Source organism: Strix aluco, chromosome 26 (genome assembly GCF_031877795.1).
Source record: "Strix aluco isolate bStrAlu1 chromosome 26, bStrAlu1.hap1, whole genome shotgun sequence".
Classification (NCBI taxonomy): domain Eukaryota; kingdom Metazoa; phylum Chordata; class Aves; order Strigiformes; family Strigidae; genus Strix; species Strix aluco.
The window spans coordinates 2,273,263-2,297,120 of NC_133956.1; the positions used below are offsets into that span (position 1 = coordinate 2,273,263).

At 49.6% G+C, this 23,858-nt stretch overlaps 1 protein-coding gene across 1 annotated transcript in view; it reads left to right on the forward strand.

Moving 5' to 3' along the window:
* Positions 1-21,415, forward strand: part of CSMD2 (CUB and Sushi multiple domains 2) — a 305,966-nt gene extending 284,551 nt beyond the window's left edge. The window contains 14 exon segments of the mRNA XM_074850802.1: positions 2,264-2,440; positions 3,238-3,417; positions 4,643-4,816; positions 6,012-6,185; positions 9,218-9,291; positions 10,692-10,803; positions 12,702-12,881; positions 13,463-13,528; positions 14,095-14,256; positions 14,848-14,960; positions 15,700-15,787; positions 16,938-17,076; positions 17,658-17,833; positions 18,355-21,415. Coding sequence (XP_074706903.1) covers positions 2,264-2,440; positions 3,238-3,417; positions 4,643-4,816; positions 6,012-6,185; positions 9,218-9,291; positions 10,692-10,803; positions 12,702-12,881; positions 13,463-13,528; positions 14,095-14,256; positions 14,848-14,960; positions 15,700-15,787; positions 16,938-17,076; positions 17,658-17,817 — 1,799 coding nt within the window. The 3' untranslated portion in view covers positions 17,818-17,833; positions 18,355-21,415.
* The last annotated feature ends 2,443 nt before the right edge of the window (positions 21,416-23,858 follow it).

Consider the following 23,858-nt stretch of genomic DNA (forward strand, 5'->3'; position numbering starts at 1 on the left):
ACCAGAAATGTGTGAAATGTTTCAGTAGCAGCGGCGGGGTTTGGCCCTGCGGGGCTCCTCGGCCTGGCAGAGGTCTGTGCTGCTGCTGTACGGATGCTCTGCGCGGGAGTTGGGGCTCTGGGTCCTCGGCACAGACAGGGAGACGTGTGCTGATCGGGGTATGGCGGGTCTGGACTCCTGCCTTTGTCTCTTGTGTCTTCTGCAACGTGGCAGAAATCCAGTCTTGGGTGAGAGGAGCGGGACGAGCTGGCTCTCAGCACCCCTTGATGCAGCAGAGTCAAACCTTTGTTGTCACATCAGTCGTTTCAGCTGAGCATCATCTCCTGAAATATTTCCCTGGTAAAGAAGCAGCAACCCTAAGACATCCCCATCTGATGCAGCTGATTTTCAGGTTATTTTCTTGAATTTTGATTTCAGTTTAAAGGTGATTGGGTTTGAGATTCTTAAGGAGACATATGTGGGTATGACTATGGGACTTCCAGGCTCTCTGGGATTTATACCCTGTTCAAAAACCATAGCCAAAACCATTTTTCTTTTGAGGCCTAATTCATCCTACATCTCCCACTGAAGCCAAAGGGAGTTATTTACCCACTTACTGCTCACTTGCGTGATTAGATCCTATTTATATTTAAATTATGATCTTAAAAGTTCAAACCTTTCATCCTTACATTTATGGCTTCTTTTGTATCTAGCCTGTGCAGGTCACAGCTGACGCACACTGCGATTAAACCATTTCCATGAGTCTCCTTGTAGTCACAAAAGTAATGTTTTTGGGTCATCTGTGTGTGTTTGGCCACATGCATAGGTGGAGGAGGTTGAGCAGGAGAGAACAGCTGATGTATGGGCAGGCAGTGAAATAGTAATTTAGAGCTTTTTCTGAGTTGATAGAATCTGACTTTTATCCCAGCATCTCTTGGAAGTGACACCGTGTATCACAGAGACGTTGGCTGCATGAGAAATCTGTAACGAGAGAGCACCTCGGATGATTTTTAGTGCCACGCAGAGTTTCTGTGCACACAGTCCAGAATGGTTATTAGTTTCCTCCTGTCAAACAGATATGCCTCCAACAAGCTCATATGTTAACAGGCTGTCAGCAAACTAAGCAACAAGGCAGAGGAGGACTTTTCTCCTTGCGTTGGTGGCCTGTGCTCATTGCTGCCTGCTGGGGCCTGCAGTTGCCTGTCCCCACGGAGCGTGGCTGGTGATACTGTGGTGTGAGTGCTGGGGAGGAGTCCCGGGGTGGGGTCAGGTCACCTTGTCTATGCACAGCCCGATGCTCTTGCAGAGATTGTGGCGTGTTGCTGGGGAGGGGCGGGAGCCAGGAATTTCCCTGTCAAAGAGCTGGGATTTGTGGTTTAAGTCTTTCCTTGATTCATGTGATTTTCTTTTATGTCCTGTAATTTTAGAGTAAATGAGGGCTGGATGCAATTATTGCAGGTGCTTATTTTGTCATGACAGGGCTTTGTGCACCACCATTCACTCTGATGCCTTTTTATTGCTGTGGTGCTGAGGTACTTTAGACATAAAACTTGGGCACTGACAAACCTATAATTGTATTCCCACAATATTCTCCCTCCTCTGAAAGCATAATTGGGTATAGCTGGGCAGTGAGCAATGCCACAGTGGGAGAGCAGCGGGCTCCCTTCCTGCTTTCACTCCTTTGAAGTCTGCAAAGTTGTCAGCTTCCCAAAGGGGCCAGAGGCAACGCGGCACGCTCAGGCCCGGGCTCCCAAACTCCTGGAAGATGGAGGGACTCCAGGCTTGGCACCACCCGCTTTGTTAAGCTGTAGGACCAGATGTAGGATGGAGAGCTGCGATAAGGCCCTGCAAAAAATGGACACGAGTTCTTCCTTCAGCCTGGGGGAGCAAGCGGGAGGAGGCTGCTCCCAGGCTGGGCTCTGGTGGTGAACTGCAGGATGTGTCCTGGAGAGGAGCGGAGCTGGTGCTGGGGCACTGGCTGGCTGGACTGAGGATTTTTCAATCCCCTGCCAGGGATGCTGCACACAGCCTTGGGATGTGCTGCCGGGCACGGTGGAGCCCTTGCTCCGAGCTGGGGAGTGGTGTTTGGGATCCTGTTGGGTTGATGAGGCTGGTTTTCCACAGAATAGCTTGTTCCATCTGAGCTGATCCAGGGATTTTGCAGCTAATCTTACTTGTACTGAGAACAGTCAATTGCAGGATGAAAGCCTTGTTTTGGTTTGGGGTGGGTGGTTGTGTTCTGTTTGGGTTGTTTTTTTTTTAACTTTGCCATTTTGCTTTCTAGTTATATCCTGTGGAAACCCAGGAACCCCCAGCAACGCGAGGGTTATATTTAACGACGGCTTGATTTTCTCCAGTTCCATTATATATCAGTGCCGGGAGGGCTATTACTCCACAGGAGTGCTGAGCAGGCACTGCACAGTGAACGGGACATGGACTGGGACCAGTCCAGAGTGTTCAGGTGAGCACTGGGATGGATTGCTGGAAGATGAGATGAACGATGCTGCCGGGCTCTGGGGACGGGTTGTCCGGGCGTGTTGGACACTCGCTGCGGAGGCGCAGGCGTGCGTGTGCCGTGCTGAGAAACTCGGCTAAACTGTCCAGTGACAGTCACTGGGATCTCTGCCAGGACCTAATGGAAAACTCTTGCTTTGGGTTTGTTTTTTTTCCAGTTGGATGAAGGGAGCTCTGTAATAACTTCATGAGTAGGTGTCAGCTGACCTGGAGGGGCTCTCCGTGAGCGCTCCTGCCTGCCGGTGTGCCGGCACCGATACGTGCGTGGGCAGAGCCCCGGCTCAGGAGCCCTCAGCTGAACGTGTTGTGTTTCCTCAAGGCTCCCACAACGGGAGCGTGGTTGACAGCAAACATGGTCTTACATAAGGGACAGTAACTAGGGTAAAGAGAGGAGGGGGTGCTATGGGCAAACTGTCTTCCACCTAGCCCAGATTTGACCCAGGTTTTCTTTAATGTTTAATGTTTGTTAATATTTCTTGCAAGGTCTTAATGTGCCATTAAGGTTGCTTGCTCACTTCACCGAGCAGAAGCAAATTTTTCTCCACGTGCTGCAGCCCAGCCTGCTCCCTGGCCAGTGCTGCTTTCCACATCCTCTGTGCTACAGATGCTCCCTTCTCCATGATCAGTGGACTACATCCTGCGTTGAAAAATGCTCAGGACTATCAGGTTTCTAGATACTGCAGGTACTGAGGTGTGAGACAAGGGATGGTCAGCCAGAAATGCTTCTTTCTTCTTCTTTGGCAGTGATCAACTGTGGGGACCCCGGTGTGCCAGCCAACGGCATTAGGCTGGGCAGTGATTTCACCTACAATAAGACGGTGGTGTTCCAGTGCACGCCCGGGTACATGATGGAGTCAGACAGGGCATCTTCTCTAACCTGCACAAAAGACCGAACCTGGAATGGCACCAAACCTGCCTGCAAGGGTGAGGCTGGTGGCTGTAAATACTGGAGGATGCAAGTTTTGCAGGCCACAAACCTTTTGTAACTTGTGACAAGGTAATAGGCACTAACTACTGCATAGTGCCTGGAGCCCACCTGGGAGTTCCTTGGTCCTATCATTCAATCTGTGCCCTGTGTTTATGGCAGTCATGTGGTTTTTATCAACGTAGCACCAACACCTTGCTTATCTTTAGGTCTATCAGTCATCACAATATGCCTGGGAGGGAGGCAATTGCTATTATCCCTGTGGTAGAGAAGGAAGAGTAAAGCACAGAGAGTCAAGTGACTTGCTCTTCACAAAAACTCAGATCAAACTCCAATGAAATATTGTGTTTTGCAAGCACACACTTTTTGGCATCATCTAGAAGTCTGGAAAATGTTTTTTTTCCAATTCATTTCATTATTTCTCACTTCTGAGATTGCCTCTGTAGTTCAGAGATAGGAAAGGGAAATAATAGAGCAGTTGCAGGACAGGCTGGATCTCTTCTGTGAGTGTTTTACCCACCAAGTGTAGATAAGGCTTGTAGCAGCATCTGTGTACTACTTTAGCAATCTGGAAAATTCACCTGTCATGATTCAGATATAAATGCAGACCACATAGAAACTTCCAAATACACTCCAGTTCCTTCAGAGGCTGTAAAGAGCAATTCTTACACTGCTCTTTCCTTCTCTTCACTGAGCTAATGCTGCAGGAATAATACAGAATGTGACCAGTCTCATTTTGAGGCCAGGCTGATTTGCATGAGCTTACCATCTTTCCCAGAGCTCCCCTGAGCTGAAAAGCAAAGCACTGCAAAAATGTCATCTTAAAACACCCTAGAGTGGATGAAATACAGACTGATTGTTGATTCAACTGCTAATATGAAACTCAGCCAGGTTGTCCAAAGCGTATGAATCTTTCAGGGAATCTTAGATGAGTTTTCACACTAAGTCAGGGTGGATTCTTACCTGCAGCTGGAAATGAACACCAACTCAGAAATCTGACTTTGAGATTTGGGATTCCATTAACTCCAAACTTCAAAGTAAAATCCTGGGGTTTATAACTGCACGCGCAGCTGGAAAAGTTTGTACAGCCCCCTGCTAGGCCAGTCCCAGGAGATGCTCTTTGAGAGCAGAATATAACTTTGATCCTACATGAATCTTCTTGTTAATGGAAATAACTATGCTGAGAAGTCAAGAGAACTGAGTGTGCTTTTGTTTCTCATTCAGCCATCATCTGCAAATCCCCACAAGCCATCCCCAACGGGAAAGTGGTGGGCTCGGATTTCAGCTGGGGCTCCAGCATCAGCTACGCCTGCCTGGAGGGCTACCAGCTCTCCCTGCCCGCTGTGCTGACCTGCGAGGGCAACGGGACGTGGAGCGGGGAAATCCCCCAGTGCTTTCGTGAGTAGGCAGCCAGCTACGTGGTCACGCATGAATTGGGTGGAGGACTGTGCTTAAAACCCGGTTGTTCGATGCTTTCTCTCTCCAACACCTCTGGTTTCCACGTAACTGATGTTAGTGTCTACACTGCCTTGCCTGGCAGTGTCACAGAGGGTGGGGACAGACCGTTCTCAGCATGTGGGATGTTAAATATCTGGTTCCTGTGCTTCCCTCCCTAAGCCCAAGGGAAGTCTTGCATTAACTGAAGTCAGGGGGAGTTTTGCATGCTGGGAGAGAAGCATGATGATGCTTAGAGTGTCTGTAGCCAAAATTCTGGATGCTCTCCCCACCTCCCACAGCAGCCAAATCACTGGGAGTCTTGGTTTGCCAGCCCTGTAGGGAGGAGGCAGCAGTGGCTGTGGGGACACTGTCACCCCACCTCTTGTGATGGAGATGTGAGGTCACGTTCTCAACAAGTCTGAAGATCTTGCATGATCTTGTCCACCAGGCATCTTTAAAACTGGTGGTTTGTCCACGTGTCTCCCCAGTGACTGAGTCTTGTGCAGTCAGGGCTCTTGATACTGCCAAAGGCTGTAGGAGAAAAAACCTTTGGCGAAGGGCACTGTGCTGTTGCAGCAGAAGTTAGCAGAGCTTTGGCTGAGTGGAAACCTGTGCGCTTGACAGAATAGCTAACGCAAAAAAATTAGTTAAATGTCTCATAATGATAAAGGCAGATTTGAGTTTCTTTTCTTGGCTGAATGGCTGGCAGCTGCACAATAGCCATTTTCATATTAAATCATATAAAGCCCTCACTGTGTTCCTTGCACCTTTCCCTGGATCTTGTATAATTAGTGGGCTTTCTGTGTGACACGGAACCATACAGCAATTTGACATCGTGCAATTAGAGATACATTTTAAAGCTAGGCATGCTGTTAGGAAAAAAAAAAAGAAGAAAAAAAAAAAAAGGAAGGGAAAAAAAAAAAAAGAAAAGATTGGGGAGAATGTGGAAGTTAATTAACAGCAATTGACAAAAAGAATTACAAGGAAAGTAGCCAGCAACGCCTTCAACCACTGCTAATTCCCTAGTCAATCACAGAGTTTGATGGCAGGGAGTGGTAAGGTTTGGCCGTTAATAGACCCATCTTTAGCTTATTAACATTGCTTGCTCTCGTGGAGGAGGTTCGTGGCAATCCACTTGTCTCTCTGCCTGTTGCAGCTGTGTTCTGCGGTGACCCGGGGATACCTGCTCAAGGCAGGAGGGAGGACAGAGGCTTCACCTACCGCTCTTCCGTCTCCTTCTCCTGCTTAGCCCCGCTGGTGCTGGTGGGCTCAGCCCGGAGGTTCTGCCAGTCTGACGGGACGTGGAGCGGGACCCAGCCCAGCTGCATAGGTAAGGGGAGGCTCCTCTGTCTTGTGACGGCAAGCACAGAGCTTGCAGCGCTCACCTTGCTCTTCCCTTTGTAACAAAGTTGGTTTTCTTTTCTGGGTTTGCGGAAATCAGCGCTTTGTGCCCCTGAAAATCGGAATGTAGAGGGATGGTGCTTTTGGTCCGTGTGTACTGGCTGGTGGTAAACAACCCCTCGCCTTCTCTCGGGGCTCGCTGCGTACATTCAGCACGTGTCCCCCTCGTCCCTGCTGGCGGTCGGGACATGATGCGTCCGAGGAGGACGATCTCCGCCGTGTAACTGCTCCTCAGCACCATGCTTGGGCTGCCGGCGGGCAGGAGGGAGAAGTTCCTCCGCAGAACTTCCAGGTTACTATTTGCAACCTGGGCCGTAAGGTTTGAGGGCTGTGTGAGAGCCGGCGGAGGGTAACACCACGCAGAGGTCCCAAAGGCTGGTGCTGCCCAAGTCACCCCCGGGCTGGGGACGGTGGCAGTGCCCCGGTGCAATGCCGCTGTGCCCTGCACCGTGCTAATGCTGCTACACCCCTGCCAGCACCAAATCTGGTGTCTTTGCAGGGTGCTGGGCTCTGGGCTGCTTCCAGGCTTCCTGGGGGACTCCAACCCAGCACGCTGCCCTGGGAGGTGCACGGGATCGTCGTCAGCGATGGGACTGAAAATGTGGTTTGACCGCAGAGAGCAGCCATGGGCTGCTGTGGAGTGGAGCACTTCTGCTCCCAGGAACTGCAGCAAAGCTGAGTTCTGCCTAAAAGGGGGCACGTGAGAGTTCTTATGTCCTCTGATGCCTTTGAATTATATCCAGAATGGCAGAATAGCAACTCCTAGAAGTATGGAAGTGCCGTATACAGAGAGCAAAATCCTACACGTTGCTTTGCCTGGCTGCAGTGTTGGGACTCAGGCTGAAATTCCCACACATTCCTCAGGTGCCCATTTTCTGGGGCTTCTAGCACCCTTTGAAACCTCGGGGAGGTGTGTAATCATAACTAGTCAGAACATTCTTCACCTATTTAAAACTCTGGCTACATTCTTGAACTCTAGGGCTCTAGACAGCTCCTGGACTGTCTGCTGTTACCTTAAGTGTCTGCCTGACACCACCATCATCACCTTATGTGGGCATCTGGGGCAGAAACAGATCTCGGGCTGTTCTCCGAGGTTTTCAGTCATTCCAGCTGCATCTTCAATGCATCACCAGTTACAGTGATGTGAAAATACTTGTGACCAGAACCTCCAAGTTTCCTGTTGATTTCATCAGGAGCTTTCTCACATACAAAGAGTTGGGAGTACCTGCCTACTGTTGTAAATATTGGCTTTAAATGCTTCATCACTTTCTTGCAAATCCGTGTCTGAGATCCTATTGTACGTACATGGCGCCCAGCCCTCCAGAGCCGTCCTGTGATTGAACCCAGCAAATAACAACTGTTTATGCTGCTGCTGAAACGTATTTAGAATTTGTCCCCCCAAACAAACCATGAGAAGGGAGAAGACTCGTGTGTCTGCAAAACCTTAATGTGCAATGTCCATTTCTGACACAAGCAGCTGAACCCAAAGTGCTGTATTTATTCAGATCTCACCCATTTTGAGACACGTTCGATTGCCAGCACCGCAGACCCCCCAGGTGCAGCCAGGGGACCAAGGCTCTGCCCTCCAGCCTCTGCCATCCATCACCTGCTGCCTCGTCCAGCGATGGGGCTCGCTCTTTATTTATTTTAGACACTGTGATTTATCTGGGGGCTTCCATGGAAACTGCGTCAGTGATAAATGACAAAAGCTCAGCAGAACCAAATGATGGAAAATGAATTAGCTTGTGCGCCGCAGCCCCAAATCGGCCACATTTTGTATCCCTTGTTTAGTTACTCACTGCAGCTCCAAGGACCTGGGGACAACACCAGCAAACGCATAATGTTTCTGCATGAAGAGATTGATTAGTCAAATCATAAGGAATAAAGGCATAAAAACAACCAACCGTGCCGTTAGGTGCAGAAGTTGTGCTCCATTGTGCTGCAGCTGCAGGCTATAGCGAGAGGCCACTTCTGTCCCACTGCATTGGATTGGGGAGACTTTTCTTAGTTTATTTCTTGTCTTGCACAGTCCTGTTAATTGGGGTATTTCGACGGAGTAGAGAGGGATTTGCTGTGGGGCTTATGGTCCTTCTCATAGCGATGGTGAGCAAGTTGAAGGAAGCTGGGCAGCCAGAGCAGGCTCTCACCTGATTGCACCGAGATCCTGCGATGCTCCGGCTCCCTGCAACGCAGCTGCCCCTGGCCGGGTGCCGGAGCATCCCTGGGGCAGCACTGCAGCTTAGCTCAATCCCATGATCCCAAGGAGCAGGAAACCTGCTGCTGAACTGCCTCCCAGACAGAAGCTTCAGTTTCCTTTGCTCAGTTTGGGATGCTGAGACTGATGTGATGCATCTCTGCCTTAATTCCATTAATGCCCTGCTACTGTCGACACGCTGGGGAAAAAAAGAAAGTGATAGATGCTGGAAGGGTAGCAGCAGGTATTCCTACTGCATCGTGTGTATTCATCTTCTGATAGATTGAGACCAAACAAGGCGTAAAGAGAGATTATGTATCTGAGATGCATTAAAATTTCCAGCCCTCATCTATCACTGCGAACCGACGTGGGGCCAAGGCGAGCGTGCGAGCCGAGAGGACAGAGCCACCACGGCCTCGGGGCAGGGGGTGGCCGCTGGAAGCAGAGGGCCCGGCGCGGGGGAGCGGCCGATTCGCTCATCATGTGTGGAATAGGGAAGGGAAAAGAGTGGTCCCTGACACAAGATTTATGTTCTTACATTTTTTTCCTGGGTGATAGAGTGCCTCTGGTTAGTTTGCGTCGCAACAGTCAGGGATTTAAGAAACAAAACGATCCGTATATTTTTCCTTGTTGCTGTGTATTTCTTCTGTAGCAAAATATTTCTGTCTTGTGAAGGCGCAGCACGATCTGTCTGTGAGGAGAGGAGGGGAGGGCAGAGCTTCCTCGGCTGCTCCTTTAAACCACCGTCTCTGTGCTTTTCTTTTAAGACCCCAGCCTCACGACGTGCGCAGACCCCGGCGTGCCTCTCTTTGGGCTGCAGAACAACTCCCAGGGCTACCAGGTACTGTCCCGGCAGCGGGGTCCCCTCGGCTGCACCCCGGCACTCGCTGTGGTTAGTCCGTGTCTGAGTCCTGCCGTGGGTTAACGTGTCCTCCCGTGAGCGGGACGTCCCGGCTGCTCCGTTAGACCTCAGAGTGCGTTTGTATGGGATTAACTAGCAATGCATTATTTATGATATTAATTACAGTGCTAATTAATAGTTATTATTGTAATTAGTATTCACATTGGAGACATAATTTCCATTAATTTTCAGGCCAAATTCTCTAGGTGGTTTCTTAATCTCAGCTCCTGTACAGTATGAAATCAGTGGAAGGGAGGGAGAAAACCAAAGCAATTCCCTGGGGTGCTCCATCTCCGGTGGCAGAGCCGGGCGCGGGGCCGGGATAGTTGATTCCATGCGGCTATTCCTGCCAGAGTGGATCTTTCAGTCTTGCTGCTAATTAGTTATCTTAATCCTGGGGTTTAATGAATTGATTCTAGTTTTTAATTAATACTGAGACACCATAAACCTGGCTTTTGCAAGGGTTGCCAGTCTGAGAACTGTAGTTGGAGCCACCTCGGGTGCTCGTGCAGGGGACGAGGTGGTGGCTGGAGCAGCGTCACGGGGAAATGGTGCCTTGGATGTGGCACCCGGGGGGGCTGCAGCAGCCCCTTGGGAGTCCGGGAGTGACTGTGTCATAAAAACCAGCTACAGGGTTCAGCGAGGAGGTGACCCCCATGGTAGGGCCTTGCTAGGGAGGATGGGAAAGGTACTCAAAGCCCTGCTTGGTGATTTTATTCCAGTTTTATTCTGGTTTTAAAGCAAATCCAGTTGCGATAATGGAGCTCGCAGCTGAACAGCATCAAACTGTCAACTTACTTGGAGCAGGGAGTGAGCTCCCTTACACGGTAATTAATGGTTTGGTTGAAATAATAATAATAATTTGTCTGAAACCAAATGCAAAAAAGTGGATAGTCTGCAAAAAGTAAGCATACCTCAAAAATGTGGAAAAGTCAGGTTTTAGTTTTTGTGATCCTTTTTTGCTATTTGCAATCCAAATGGGCATTTCTAATACAGCTACGGGGTGTTTGCTGATACTGGTTATATTGAAAATCCCTTTTGGCAAAAATTTCAGCCCATTCTAATAACATCTATGTTTGATGCTGGCTTTGGGTATATGTAGAAGTCAAAGCAGCCGTGCCTCTATCACTAAAAGAAGCAGCTCTCCGCACAGTTAAAGGCTGCAGCTTTCCAGGGGCTCTGAGAACTTTCTTGACACCAGACTGGCAGGGCAGTGAGGGCAGAAAGCGGGTGACTGCCCTCTCCAGCACGTAGAAGTTGGAAAGTTATGAAGTACTTTTGTATTATGGGTGAATCACACTGCACTGGAAAACTCCGTGGTTTGTTTCCTGTTGTACCAGGTGGGAAGCATCATCTTTTTCAAGTGCCAGAAGGGATACCTGCTGCAGGGCTCCACCACCAGGACCTGCCTCCCCAACCTGACGTGGAGCGGCGTGCAGCCCGACTGTGTCCGTAAGTCTTGGGAGAGCTTTTGTCAAAGGAAACCGGCGCCTTTAATCACGCCGTTGCCTTGTGGTGGTGTTGTGCTTCATCATGCAAATTGCTGGCTCTGAAGAGCTGGTAAATTGAGGGGGAGCTCTGAGAAAACGTATTCTTGAAGAAAAGGGAGATCACACAAGCACTTCTCTCCTGACATCACTACACCAGCAGCCACTTCTGATTTCAGATGAGATTTTTTACTTGTCCCTTCCTCAGAGACATAGTTTTAGGTGAGACTTTTTGTGCTTCTGAAACTGGATTTGATGGCCGAGATGTGAGCTCATGCTCCAGGGACCAAGGTTAACATTTAGCCAGAAGGGCTTTCTGGCAGAGCAGTGTTTCTCCTCATCTTTAATAACGTGTTGCTCTTTCTTTTAAGCTGTCCATCATCTTTTCCCTGCTACACCAGCAGGAATTTAATGTATTTAAGTGGTAATATCTATTTTGGCCTCTGTATCATAAGTATTAAAAAGCTTTTTCCTCTCCCTTGCGAGGTGGTTTATTGGTGAGATAGTTTTCCACTCACAAACCCTGTAGGTGCTCGCCCTGCGAGCAGCCTGACCGGGGCACCCACCTTTAAAACCTCTTACGTGTAGCATCAGGGGCAAGGGGGGTGATTGCTCTGGACGGAGCCGCCCCCCCGTGCTGCTCACCTGGGTGGTGGGAGTGTGTCCCCAAATTCCCAGGCTTCTCTCTGCTGAATTGGAAGACTGCAGGGATGAAGCAGCAACTGTACGTGGGATTTTGCTCCTGGTGCTGGGTGCGCTGAAATAGAAGATGGTCTTGGCTTACCCGTGCCAGCAGACTACTGCGTTGTTGCCTTTAGGTTTTGTGTAAAGCCTTCTCTATCCGCAGCGCGGAGCTGGATGTGGTTACTGCTAATGAGTGCTGAAGTGCTGCCTCCCAGCTGGGCTGCGGGCTCGCAGCCGGGGCTCCCAGACCGTGCGAGTTCGGGTTAGTCTTTCAGCTTTCTGGGTTTTATATTTTATCCTCTGTAAAACGAGGATTAGGATAATACCTCGTGAAGGCTGCTGAGGATTTGTTTTCATTCATGAGCAGTTTGAGAGCTACAGAAAGGGCAAATTTACAGTGTGGGTGAGAGGGAGCTTCCTGGCTCTATGATTTATTAGTTTTGTGTCATAACTTCTCAAGGAAAGTGGTGACACATTTACAACAGGACCTGATAGAGCCGTGCGGGCCCGCGCTCGCTCTGGTGGCAGGGAGTTGGACAAGCACAGCTTCGATTTCTGTGGCCAAATCCTGAAAGTTATTGAGCAATTATAGGGATTTATGACTATTGCATGCTTCTGAGGACTTAGTGTCTGATCCTATGGACAGCTAGGTGCAAATTATTAGTAGTGGTACTTGTCCTGTGAAGAGAGATTATACAAGACCAGATCTGTAATGCACTCAACTGGAATCACTGGCTTAATTTACTGGGTCTTGATGCCCTGCAAAGGCAGTTTTCGGCCTGCAGACAAACCTGGAACACAATGCTGGGGTCAGAGTTAAAGGAAGGAGAAAGGTGTCTTCAGCATCATTTGATTTTTGACTTTTCTCCTCTTAAAAGGTGGGGAATAGCAGAGCCTGATTTTCAGTCCATGCAAGCTGGAACTGAGTGAAAGATCCCTGAGGGCTTTAGCCAGAAGGAGCAATCTAGCCAACAAAACATGGGAAGCAGTCTCATTAATTCATCCAGCTGGGAAAAATCCAGGCATGGCATTGCATCCCTGAGCGAGCAGAGAAGGTTTTCGCTGAAAAAAACTCTCCTAAGAGATTTCCGTCCCTGGTGACGACATGGTGTCATTCTCCTGCCTTTCTGTGTACAACTGGATGGTGTCTCTCATCTTTGTTTTCCTTGTGCTTTTCAGCTCACCACTGTAAGCAGCCGGAGACCCCCTCCCACGCCAACGTTGGTGCTCTGGATTTGCCGTCTCTGGGCTACACCTTGATCTATTCCTGTCAGAGTGGGTACTATCTCACCGGCGGATCTGAGCATCGAACTTGCAAAGCAGATGGCAGCTGGACAGGAAAACCACCTATTTGCCTCGGTAAAAGCTCTTGAGCAGCACGACCCTGGTTTTGTGTTTCCCTACACCTCTGCAGAGAGGAGCGTTGCAGCCCCAGAGCAAACAGCTATTCTCTTAGACCTCCCCCAGACATCGTGTGTGAGCTGGCTCTAGAGAGCACAGCGCTCACAGGGCCCTGTGCAGGTCCTGGGGAGAGGCAGCTCGGGGGTTTTCTGCCTGATGGTTTGCATCTAGAAGCATCTGTGCAAGACAAAGATAGTTCTTCACCTCACCCCCATTTTACCTCCCTCCAAGTTGTAGATCAGGAGCGCATAGCGGTCTAATGTTGAAATAGAGCTGCGTGGCTCTCCTGGAGCGTGGTCGCTCTCCCTGGACACTGGTTCGGGGCAGGTGACGGGGAGGGCAGTAAATGAAAGCGTTGTGCTGTTGGAAACGGGCTGGGCAGGGACGCGTTGTGGTGGTCTGAGCTCAACGCCCTCACACGCAGGGACGTGCAGCCGCGTTGCGTGGGCTGTCCTCTGCTGGCACCAGCGCACTGGGGGTGTCTCGGCACTGTCAGACACCACAACACTCACGGGCTGTGGCTTCCCCCTCTCTTCCAGCCGACGTCCGCCCCAGCGGAAGGCCGATCGGCACCGCGCGGGACCCGCCGCTCGCCAAGGTGTCAGGTACCGTAGTGGGGCTCGCTCTGCCATGGGACGCCTTCGTACTAGATCCCTCCCGTCCCTTCCCCAGGGCAGCCAGAAACCCGGCTGTTCCTTGCAGATCTTCAAACTGCCGGGCTGGGGAAAGCAGCTTGTGTGCCCCGTCCTGTTTGTGCTTCACTGGAGAACAGGCAGGAGCCTTAAGGGAGTTGGGCACCAACAGCCACTGCTCTCCCCAGGGACTCCAGATATTCAAGCCCTCTGGGATGTTTTACATTAGACCTTTTTTAAAAAAAACATGTTTTTTTAGCTTTTCCTGAGAAATTATAATGGGGGTTGGTTTGGTTTTAAAACTTCAGTGGCATTTTTTGTCAAAACAACAAAATTAAAGTCATCAGCTTGTTTGTTCTCCTCTTTTTGCCTTTGTACTCAGTGATGATAACACAGAGAGTGGGTGGGATTTGAGATATTTAAATACGTATTTGTGAATTCAAAGAAAGAAAGAAATTTGCTCTATTTTGATTTCTGAAAAATGGAAATAAATGGCAACGCTCTTGCTTTTATCCATCCCCAATTGCTGTGGTTTCTAGTGCCTGCTGATGTGTTTGCAAGGAATTCCCTTTGGAAAGGCTCCTATGAATACATGGGGAAAAAGCAGCCTGCGATGCTGTCTGTCACCAGCTTTGACCCTGCCACCAGCAAAGTCAATGCCACTTTGATAGACCACAGCGGCGTGGAGCTCCTGGTGTCAGGTAAGGGACCCAACGTGGCCATTTGTAGGGGTTTACACTTGTTGTAAGTGGTATCGCAGGGCGAGGGGCAGCGTGCTCTGCTCTGAGCGATGGTGATGCTCTGATAGAGCTTTACAGAACCGCCCAGGTTTGACGTTTGCAATCTTTGATTAGACCAAGACAAAATCATGCACCTGCGTTTGCTTTGACTCTACCTGAAAGGCAGCTCAGCCCAGTCCAGCATCCACTCCTTGTGTGCTGAAGTGTTGGACTTGTAATTAAAGATAAACAAGACAAAATGATGCGAGTGCTCCTTGTCCCTGCCCTGCGTGGGGCACCAGGTTGTTACTGATCCAGCAACGTAACCTGAATGTTAACAGTTGAATCGCTTCCCGTGTGCAAAATATCTTTTAACATCCTGGGGGTGGATGTGGGACTGTGTGGTTGTGCTGTGTTTCCCAGTGCATCCCAGTGATAGGGCTGGTAAGAGTTGTTGTTGTCCACTCTTAAGATGATGAAGTGATTTCTCTACTCTCTCAGATAGGCAGTTAATTACTTCAAACTTGAATAGAGTCGTTGTGATCTAGAGATTACAAGTCACTCATTTTTCAGGCATTTACAAGAAAGAAGACGTGCACCTGCTTCTTCAGGTTTATCAAATAACGGGGCCAGTGGAGATCTTTGTCAACAAGTTCAAAAATGATAAATGGGCTCTGGATGGACACGTAAGTACACGGGCACCTCATACGCAAAGTCGACCCACACAGCACCTCCTGTTGCTGTCACAACGGCAGCTTTTCTCTCGCTGAAGAGGGGATAACTCCCTTAGCTGGCGGCAAGATGAGGCTGTTGTCCTCCTGTGACCTGCTTGCTTGAAGGGGACACGGGGCATTCTTCCAGCACGTGAGATAACATTACATGACAGTCAGTTCTTCCATGCTCCCTTGCAGCTGTATGTTTTTATTGCCCTGTGGTTTTAAATCTGTAAGTCTTCCCAATAATACTAAAGGAGAAACCAACGTGATTAATTCCATTTTAACATTTTATATCTGTTAAACAGCAAGCTAGAAGATCTGATCTTCCATTAGGGAGTCAACTTCTCACCCCAATTTCTGTGTCCGGTAACTTCCAAAGCCTTTAAGAGATCCAGTGGAGCTTAGAAGCAGCACGCAGCTGATTGACCCGCGGCCAGTTGTAGTGCAGAGCCTTTGCTATCCCTGTTGAATCAGCAACATGTTCTGTAGTTTACTGCAAACAAAATTTTACTTTTTTTCCTTCCTTTGAGGTGTGAGAGCCTTGATAAGTTGTTGGGCAGTCAGACTTCTTAAAAAATGCCACAGTTTTCTGGGGAATTGAATCAGATTAGTCCTATGCATGAACTGGAAAGAGGCTGCAATAAGATGGGTGCTGAAATCCCAGGGAACTATGAACAAATCTGTTGATCTCTGCTCTCCATCACTGCAGGTCTCATCAGAGTCTTCCAGTGGCACGTTTGTGTACCAGGGCTTTGTGCGTGGCAAAGGCTTCGGGCAGTTTGGCCTTCAGAGACTTGGTAAACTTCCTCTGATTACTACTTCTTTCCTTGATTGCTGAAAGCTAGATTTTGGTGGCAGTGGAGGTTTTCAAACAGGGAACATTTCTCCTGTCTCTGGGTTTAATTTTCAATCCTGCTGGGCCAGATCTTTATAGATGGTGTTGAACTGTCAGGTTTAACCTGGCCCTTTCCAGCTCCCCTCCACACATCGTTTGGAAGGGAGCTGGCAAAACCCAAACCAGCCGCTGGGGTCGCGAAGTCGAGCACCCTCAAACCTCTGTACCCCAGGGGAGCAGGAGGTGGTGGCATCTGAAATGGCTCCTGTTTCTTGCCGTTTGAGGCAGAGCGGTGCCACACTGCACGGAGAGGAGGATGTCCCCGTTGCCCGGCAGCGCTGCCACCCTGCACCTTTCTCTCACCTCCAGTTCCTCCCTGGACGGTGGATGCAGCAGCTCTGCCCAGGCTTGTGTTTAAATATTAAAATATTGGGCACTGGATGTTCTGGCCAGGGGGGCTAAACTCATCCTCAGTGTCAGATTTGCGGGAGATGAACAGCACAGCAACTAAATTTTTAATTTGGGAACAAAGTGAGGCATTTAAATGAACAGGTTTCTGGTCAAAGACAGAGATTGAAGCCACAAATAGCACCTGGACTCTTTGTTCTCCGTGTTGCCAAGCCCAAGTCCCATTGCAATCACAAGAAGTGTCTCCATCTCACTTTGAGAAATAACAGAGGCACTTGAGAGCGTAGACAACCCAAAGTCTAAGCTCCTAAATGTCTCATAAAATGAGGCTTGAGCTCTTCAATCTATTAGGATTTTTGGAATCTGAACCTGGAGTCTTGTCACCTTTATGGAGAATTAGATGCTCATTATTGCAGCCTCTGAAAGCCTCCCTTAAAGTCTAAGTTTAAGCATCCAAGTTTGAGCATTTTGGTAAGATTAATCTATTTACATCTCTCTCTAATTGCAGTTCTAAATAAATGATGATGTCTAAGCTAGGCTAGATCTCCAAACCATTCCTCGTGCAGCTCAGAAGCTTTTGATTACCTTTTACAGCCACACTTCTAACCATCTTATTCCGTTGTTGATGATGTAACCTGTAACTCAAGCAAACCCCATTTCCCACAGCGCTGTTCTGAAATGTGTTTACTTCTGCTGTGTTTCAGACATCAGCATGATGGAAAATGATCCAGAATCAATAGGACACCATTTTGCATCAAACAGCAGTTCTGTGGCAGCTGCCATTCTTGTGCCTTTCATAGCCCTGATTATTGCAGGGTTTGTGCTTTATCTCTACAAACACAGGTAGGTTTCCGGAGTGGTGCCAGTAGGTGAAACAAAGTCAGGGGGCTGACAGAAATATTTGTGAGCTTGACTTAAAAGCTCTCCCCCTAGATCTGGTTTCTCATTTAATTCAGAAGGTGAAGAAATAATGGAGCAAGCACGCGTGGAGGGGCGAGGGTGTTAGGGAGAGAGAGTGTTGAGGGGTTTTATGACCGTTAATAAGATTTGTGGCAACATTAAGTGGGATAAGGGCAAAGTAAATCTCATACTTAAGCATTCAAGCTGGCTTTGCATATGTTGTAAATTAGTTACTTATCCTGATCAATGCGTTGCTGTGGAAGCGTTGCTGCACTGCGAAGCGTCGTGCAGACTGGCCGCTCTGCGGAGGGAGCTCGCTCAGGGCCGTAGCAAAGCCCAGGGAGCTGCCTGTGCTGCAAATCTATAGTAGGATTTTTCTGTAGATCCTTGCTGCCTTATCCCCTGGTGTTTACCCTCTTCCAAAGCAGTTTTTTCCTTTCCACTGACTTCTCGTCAGGGCTATTCAGCTGGCTCCAGCAGGAGTAGCCGTGACCTCTCGGGATTTTCTCTCTGACATCCTGCAGGAGAAGACCAAAAGTCCCATTCAATGGCTTCGCAGGCCACGAAAACACCAACGTCCGAGCGACGTTTGAAAACCCGATGTATGACCGAAACCTGCAGCCCACAGACATCATGGCCAACGAGACGGAGTTCACAGTCAGCACTGTGTGCACAGCGGTATAGCACCCGTCCCCCTGCGGTGAGTGGGCAGGAAGGGAGCGCGGGAGCTCTCCTCGTGTTTGTCACTTTTTAAATGCTCTGTCGAAGTGGTGGTTCAGAGGAGCGCCCAGCATGGTTCAGATTGCCCAGGAGATCATCTCTGCCCAGGGAAGGACCCAAACCAGCATTCCCATTCTCTGGTGCCAGCTAGGGCAGGACCTCTTGGGGACCAGTGTCAGAGCAAATCCAAATAGCCCTGTGGCACGAACAGTCACCAGGTGAAGGAAAAAAGGAGTCTAAGAGGGGTCGTTCGCTCTGTGACTGCAGACAGCGTTTTGCACAGTGATCCGAGGAGGGTAAATCAAGGGGTTTAAAAGTTTTACTGCCCAGGCACAGAGAAATAATGTCATAAACAGAAGTACCCTGTGGACTGTAAGAGCACTTCTAGACTGGAACATTCTTAGTTTGAGATAAGGAAGCCATTGCAGGCTTTCCCAGCATTCCTGTGTGTAATAACAAGCTGTTTGCTTCTCTCTCGCCCTTCCTTTCCCATTGTCCCAGATTCCTCCAGGGTCGGTGTCTAGTGGATGATTGTGTTTCACCTCACTAGTCTCCATCCATTCCCTCCCCATCTCCCTCCTCCCAACCTTGCTGAGGCTGTGGAGAAGCTGCTACACCACGTTGGACTTTGCATTAACTCCTGAGAGACTGCTGGGTTGTCCTCTGTCGTCCTCGCCCACCCTCTCCATCCTGCCGTGGATAACAAAGCCAACCAAAGGTCTGCTCCGGCGCAGCTGCTCTCCCCACCCGGCCAGTGGGTCTCAGCCCAACGTCAAGACCTGGGGGTGTGGGGGACCCCGGAGGCGAGGGGACGGGAAGGCTTTTACAACCTGCTCTGGGCGGTGTGTTCCTGGAGGGAGCGGTGGGGTATGTGGGGTCCCACCAACCGTCCCCCGCTTCGGGAAGAGCTTGGGCAGCCAAGAGGCACGAGCAGGTTGTGCTGCACAAGGTGCTGATTTGGGTTCTTGGAAAATACCAGTATGGGACAGGATGAGTACTTGCTTTGTCTTTATTTGGTTTTGTGGGTTATTTATTTGTTGTTTTTTCTAACCCAGGGCTCTTGCAGAGGAAGAGTTTTCAAATGGGACCTTTTCTCCTCTTCCCTGTATTTAATTTTCCTTTGAGCATTCTTGCTGGGTTTCTTCTGCCCCACGTTCATTCCAGGCAGCTCTCGGGGCTGGTAAGGAAATGTCCCTCATCCCCGGCCCTCTCCCAGCAGCTGCTGATTCGAGCTGTGTCCAAACACCCTAATCAGGAAATTGCTGACAGACACGAAGGGACAAAAACATCTTTAAAAAGAACTCTAACAAATACTGATTTCCCCCCAATAGCATTCAAAAGCCTTTGCCCTTTCCATATTGATCCTCCAAATGGCAATGCAATAAGAGTTTTAATTTTTATCCAAAGCTGTTCCCTTTATTTCCCAGGGGCAGAAAGGTTGCCTTGGCTTTCATGAGAGCAGATAAGGCGGCTTGACATTTTTCCTCCCTTATAAGAGAATGATGCTTTTGTGATGACACTGTCCTCCTCTAATAAAGAGGAGAGCTGCTCTTGTTGATTTGGGGTTTTAGTCTGTTTGGTTTGAGTCACCATTTCTTAGGCCAGGCTGGAGTCAAGGAACGCAACAGTGTTGTTTTACCGACTGTAAGTCAGGTGAAACAGAGCTGCTGTAGAGCAGTGTGTGTCAGTGAAGCAGCTTCTTCTTACAGAAGACTTGAAGGGAAAACAGCATTCGAACAAATGGGGTGGTGTTTACATCTGTGCTTGCATTTAAACGCTGGCTTTCCCCTACCTAATGTCAGCTGAGGTTTTGTCTAATGAAAACCACAGGGTAGGTTTTTTTTCTGTTTTGTTTATTCTTTTACTCTGTGTGTGCGTGTGTGTGTATATATATAAATATATATTATTTTTTTTACTTCTGTCTCTTATTCAGCGTTCTTAGAGTAAGCAGCATTCTACAGCCTAATTGCTGAACAGCCAGCCTGCCAAAAAATGCCATCTCTGCTCCCCAAAGCATGCAAAGGTGCTCTGATTTATTCCTGAGAGGTGGGTGCAAGCGCATGCGTGAGCTGGAGCCCCGATCCAACACGGGCAGAAGTCAGCGAGACGCTGCCCACGTGGAGGTGGGTGTGCAGGTAGCTCAGGGCCAGCGCTGGCCCGTGTCCCAGCGTGAGCGCTCCCAGCTCGGGCTGTGAATACGCAGATGGGTGGAGATGGTTTCACTTTCCAGCTGGTTTTGGGACTACGTGGCTCGGGGTGGCCGGGCTGGGCTGGCAGCGGTGCCTGGCCCTCGCTGAGCACCTCCAGCTTGGCAGGACATGGACCCCAGAGCACAGGAGAAGGGTAAATGAGGAGAGGGGACCCTGGCCGGGCTGCGGCGGCGCTGGGGTGTGGGGACAAGGCAGGTCTCCCCTCGAGTTCATCAGCTGGGTGGCTGCATTGAGGGCAGGGAGTTGTCTCCATGAGAGTGGGATGTTCCCCCGGTGCCTTCGCTTGTGTCTGCAAGTAGATAGTTGGTTCCTACCTTCAGGTCTGCTGTCCTGGCCCGTATTTAACCCCAAGGTCCCTTCCAACCTCAATTACTCTGTGATTTGTGCCCTTGGCCAGACCCACAGCCCGTTCTCAAGGCCTTTGTCCATCCCCATCACACCACCAAGGGACCCAGCTCCCTTTTGCCATCCCTGGTGCTCCGGTGCCAATGAGTGCAGTGTCCTGGCTCCCCTCGCAGCACCCAAACTCCCAACACCTCGCAGCATCCCACAACAGCAGAGCTCGAACCTTTCCAGGCTCCCGTCACTGAGCTCACGAACAACCTCTCCCGGCTGCGCAGGGTGCGGAGCCCTGGGCCCGCGGAGGGCAGGGACGTGCACACACACAGCAACAGCAGAGCCCACCTCTGCTTTTCAGACCTTTCTGATCCCCGCTCGTTCAGTGGAATAGCCAGGAGAAGCTTGTGCCAAGGTGTGTAAAATGAACCCGAGGTAGCTTAACACCAGGGCGGGGAGAAGGGAGGCCCTGCTTAAACAAGTCTTGCTGTTTTCAACCCATTTAAGTACCATTTTTTGCTGTTGCCCAAGCAACAAAGGAAGTGGAAGGGGTGTTGTCCCATTTTTTTGCAAGCTGGCTGGGACCGGGTATGTGACATTCTCCATTCTTGTGCCCAGAGGACTTGCATTATGTTTAAAAAAAAGGAAAAAAAGAAAAAAAAAATAAGAAAGAAAGAAAAAATGAAAAAAAAATTCCTCTTTTGTACAGAGATATATTTTTATGAATCAAAAGTTTGTACAGTTAAAAAACACAATGTAAATGTTTTTTCATTATTGTAGTAAACAGTAGTGGAAGATCAGCTTTTTTTTGTAAATGTAATAAAATGTATAAATATGGTTTACATAAAAGTGTAAATATGTAATCTATACATACACTTGGCTTGTCTGCAGTATATACAATTTAATTTATCTGTCTCTGTATATGAGGCTTTTCATTGTGTCCAGGCATACTTTACTGAATTTGAAAGCTATTTTAAATTTTTGAATTAAAATAAAATATAAATTTTTGCATTGCTTTTCTTACACTTTTCTGGTGCCTTTTTCATGAGCTGCCAAAGAGTTTCTTCTAGGATCCTCTGGACGCCGAAGCTGCACACCACCCCCCCGTGTGTACACGCGTGTGCACGAGGACGGCGGGGACGAGCCTGTGCCCCGGGCTGGAGGCTCCTCACCCGTTTTTCCCCGTGCCCCGGCTGCTCGGAAGCGCGTCCCGGCTCTGGCGAAGGCACGGCAGCAGGGAGTGGCGGAGAACTCAGGCAAGACCGAGCCCCTCTCCCCACAGCCAGGCTTTTCCCTCCCCCCCAGGGAGCCCCGAGCTGGATACGGTCCGTGCTGCGTGGCCGGCGGTGGGCTCGTCCGCAGGGAGCCAACCCGAGGCGACATCTGCCCCCCATCCCCGTCAGCACCCTCCTCTCTCCTCACCTGCGCTGCGTCCTGGGATGGGATGTTTTTCCAGCTGCAGTCCCACCCCTCCAGCAAGGAATTGGTGCTCGGTCTGGTGGGCAGCTCACGGATCCTCTGTTATGGCAGATCAGCAGAGCCCCTTTGAAAACAGGTACTTCAGATCCTCAAAGAAACAAACCAACCCCTTAAAATTGTGATTTATTCCTCAACATCATTATTTAAACAAAAAAACAAGAGCACAGCTGTCCAAAGTGAGACCAACAGCTGGTAATGTCTCTCTTGATCCAGGTCTGGGGCTGAATTCACATTGATTTTTGAGTTGGGAATTGATTCGTCAGAAAATTTTCTAGTAGAAAGGGGACATTGGGTGTGTTGTTACATGTTTCCTGTCATGCTTTCTGAGAGCATCTGAGATTGCTGAGTTTTTCAGTGATAAATAGGCACATTTTCATTTCTGGTTTCCTCAATGGAGTTTGTCAACATGTTTTTGCTCTGACCTGTATTAAGCCTTATCGTAGGGGTTCCCACACCGGTGGTTTTCCTGCTGTGACACTGGCTGATGTATAACACCTTCTTCTGCAGCGTAGGGTAGGAGTCACCTCGCTGCAGCCCAAACATCAGCCGTCAGCAGATGGTTGTCAGAAGGGAGCCTGGAGCATCCCATGGACATCCCCACGCAGCTCGACACGTGCCAGGAGGGGCCAGGGGAGCTCTCGGAGGCTCAGTGCTCCCTCCAGGCCCGAGGTCGGGAAGTGGGAATGATGCTGCTTAGAGTCACACCACAGGGTGACAACCCTGTGCCCCCGTCCCCCTCCAGTTCCTTCTCCCCTCCTCTGGCTTGGACTCCAAATGAGATAGTTTGGAGCTTAAAATCCAAGGCTGTAAAATGAGACATCTGCAACAGGGCAAAACTTTAATCTCTTTAAGCCCTAGAGAAAGGCACAGCCAGACAACAAATTAGTCGTTTAATTGCTGCAGTGATCAGCCTGGAAGAGAGCGCTCCGTGCCCCTGCCAGCACACTGCAGTCCATCAGTCCTCGGGACCATGTTTCACAGCTGCTCGTTGAGTTGTTGCAGTTCCCACGTGAGACCTTTCCACATCCCCACCTCATCCGGGCGGGCGGTGGCTCCTCCCCAGGCACCAGGGCAGGGCCAGCAGCATTCTCCTCGCTCAAGCCCAAGTCCACGTGGTCCAGGAAATAATTACTTGTCTCTGCCCCCTCCCAGAGCGCTGAGTTAATTCTCCTCTATATGCAGAATTGATTATTTTGCTTTTCCAGCAGGTTTTTATCAGGCCTAGTCAGCTCTGTCAAGGGAGGCAGAAAAAACATGCCCAGTGCAGAGCGAGGCCGCGAGCAGAGCTCTGTGCAGCGGGAGGTGGGATAACGGGGTCCGTAGAGCCCCCACACCCCATCTTCTCATGCTCCCTCCAAGCCCTGCGCTCTACTGTTTGTACTCCAGGATGCCCCAATTTGCTCTAATTAGGTTGCTTTCTCTGCTGAACGCCTCCTCTCTCCCCCTTCCCAATGACTGACTGTAATTAGCTTGTGTCTCTGCACTGACAGACAAAATTTGTTTTAAAAAAAAGGGCATTGCGTGGTCTTTGATGTCCTGCTGCTGCTTCTGCTCTGCCCACGCCGGTTTCACTGATGCAGGTTTGATGCTGTCTCTGTGGCCTTCATGTTGCCTTTTATTTGTCTCTTCCAGATCACAGACACTTTATCTTTTTGGTTTCATTCCCTTCTTGTCTGGCCTTGGCTGGTTTGCTTGAAATAAGGTCAGTGGGGAAGGCGACAGGACGGAGCTGAGTTTTTTTCAGGAGGTTTCAGCGGGCTGTGCCACGTGTCGGTCTGTGCCGGAGTTTGGTACAACCAATTCAGGGCATGAGGAGCCTGAGATATGTTTCGCTTTGAATTTTGGGGCAGTGGTAGTGGTCCTGTTGGATTTAAGAGGACACTGATGGAGGAAAGACGGCCACAACTTCTTGGAGCTCCCCAGAGCTCTGCCAGTAGGTTGTTGTTGGTCCTTTCTGCTCCTGGTTCACAAGGGTGCTCT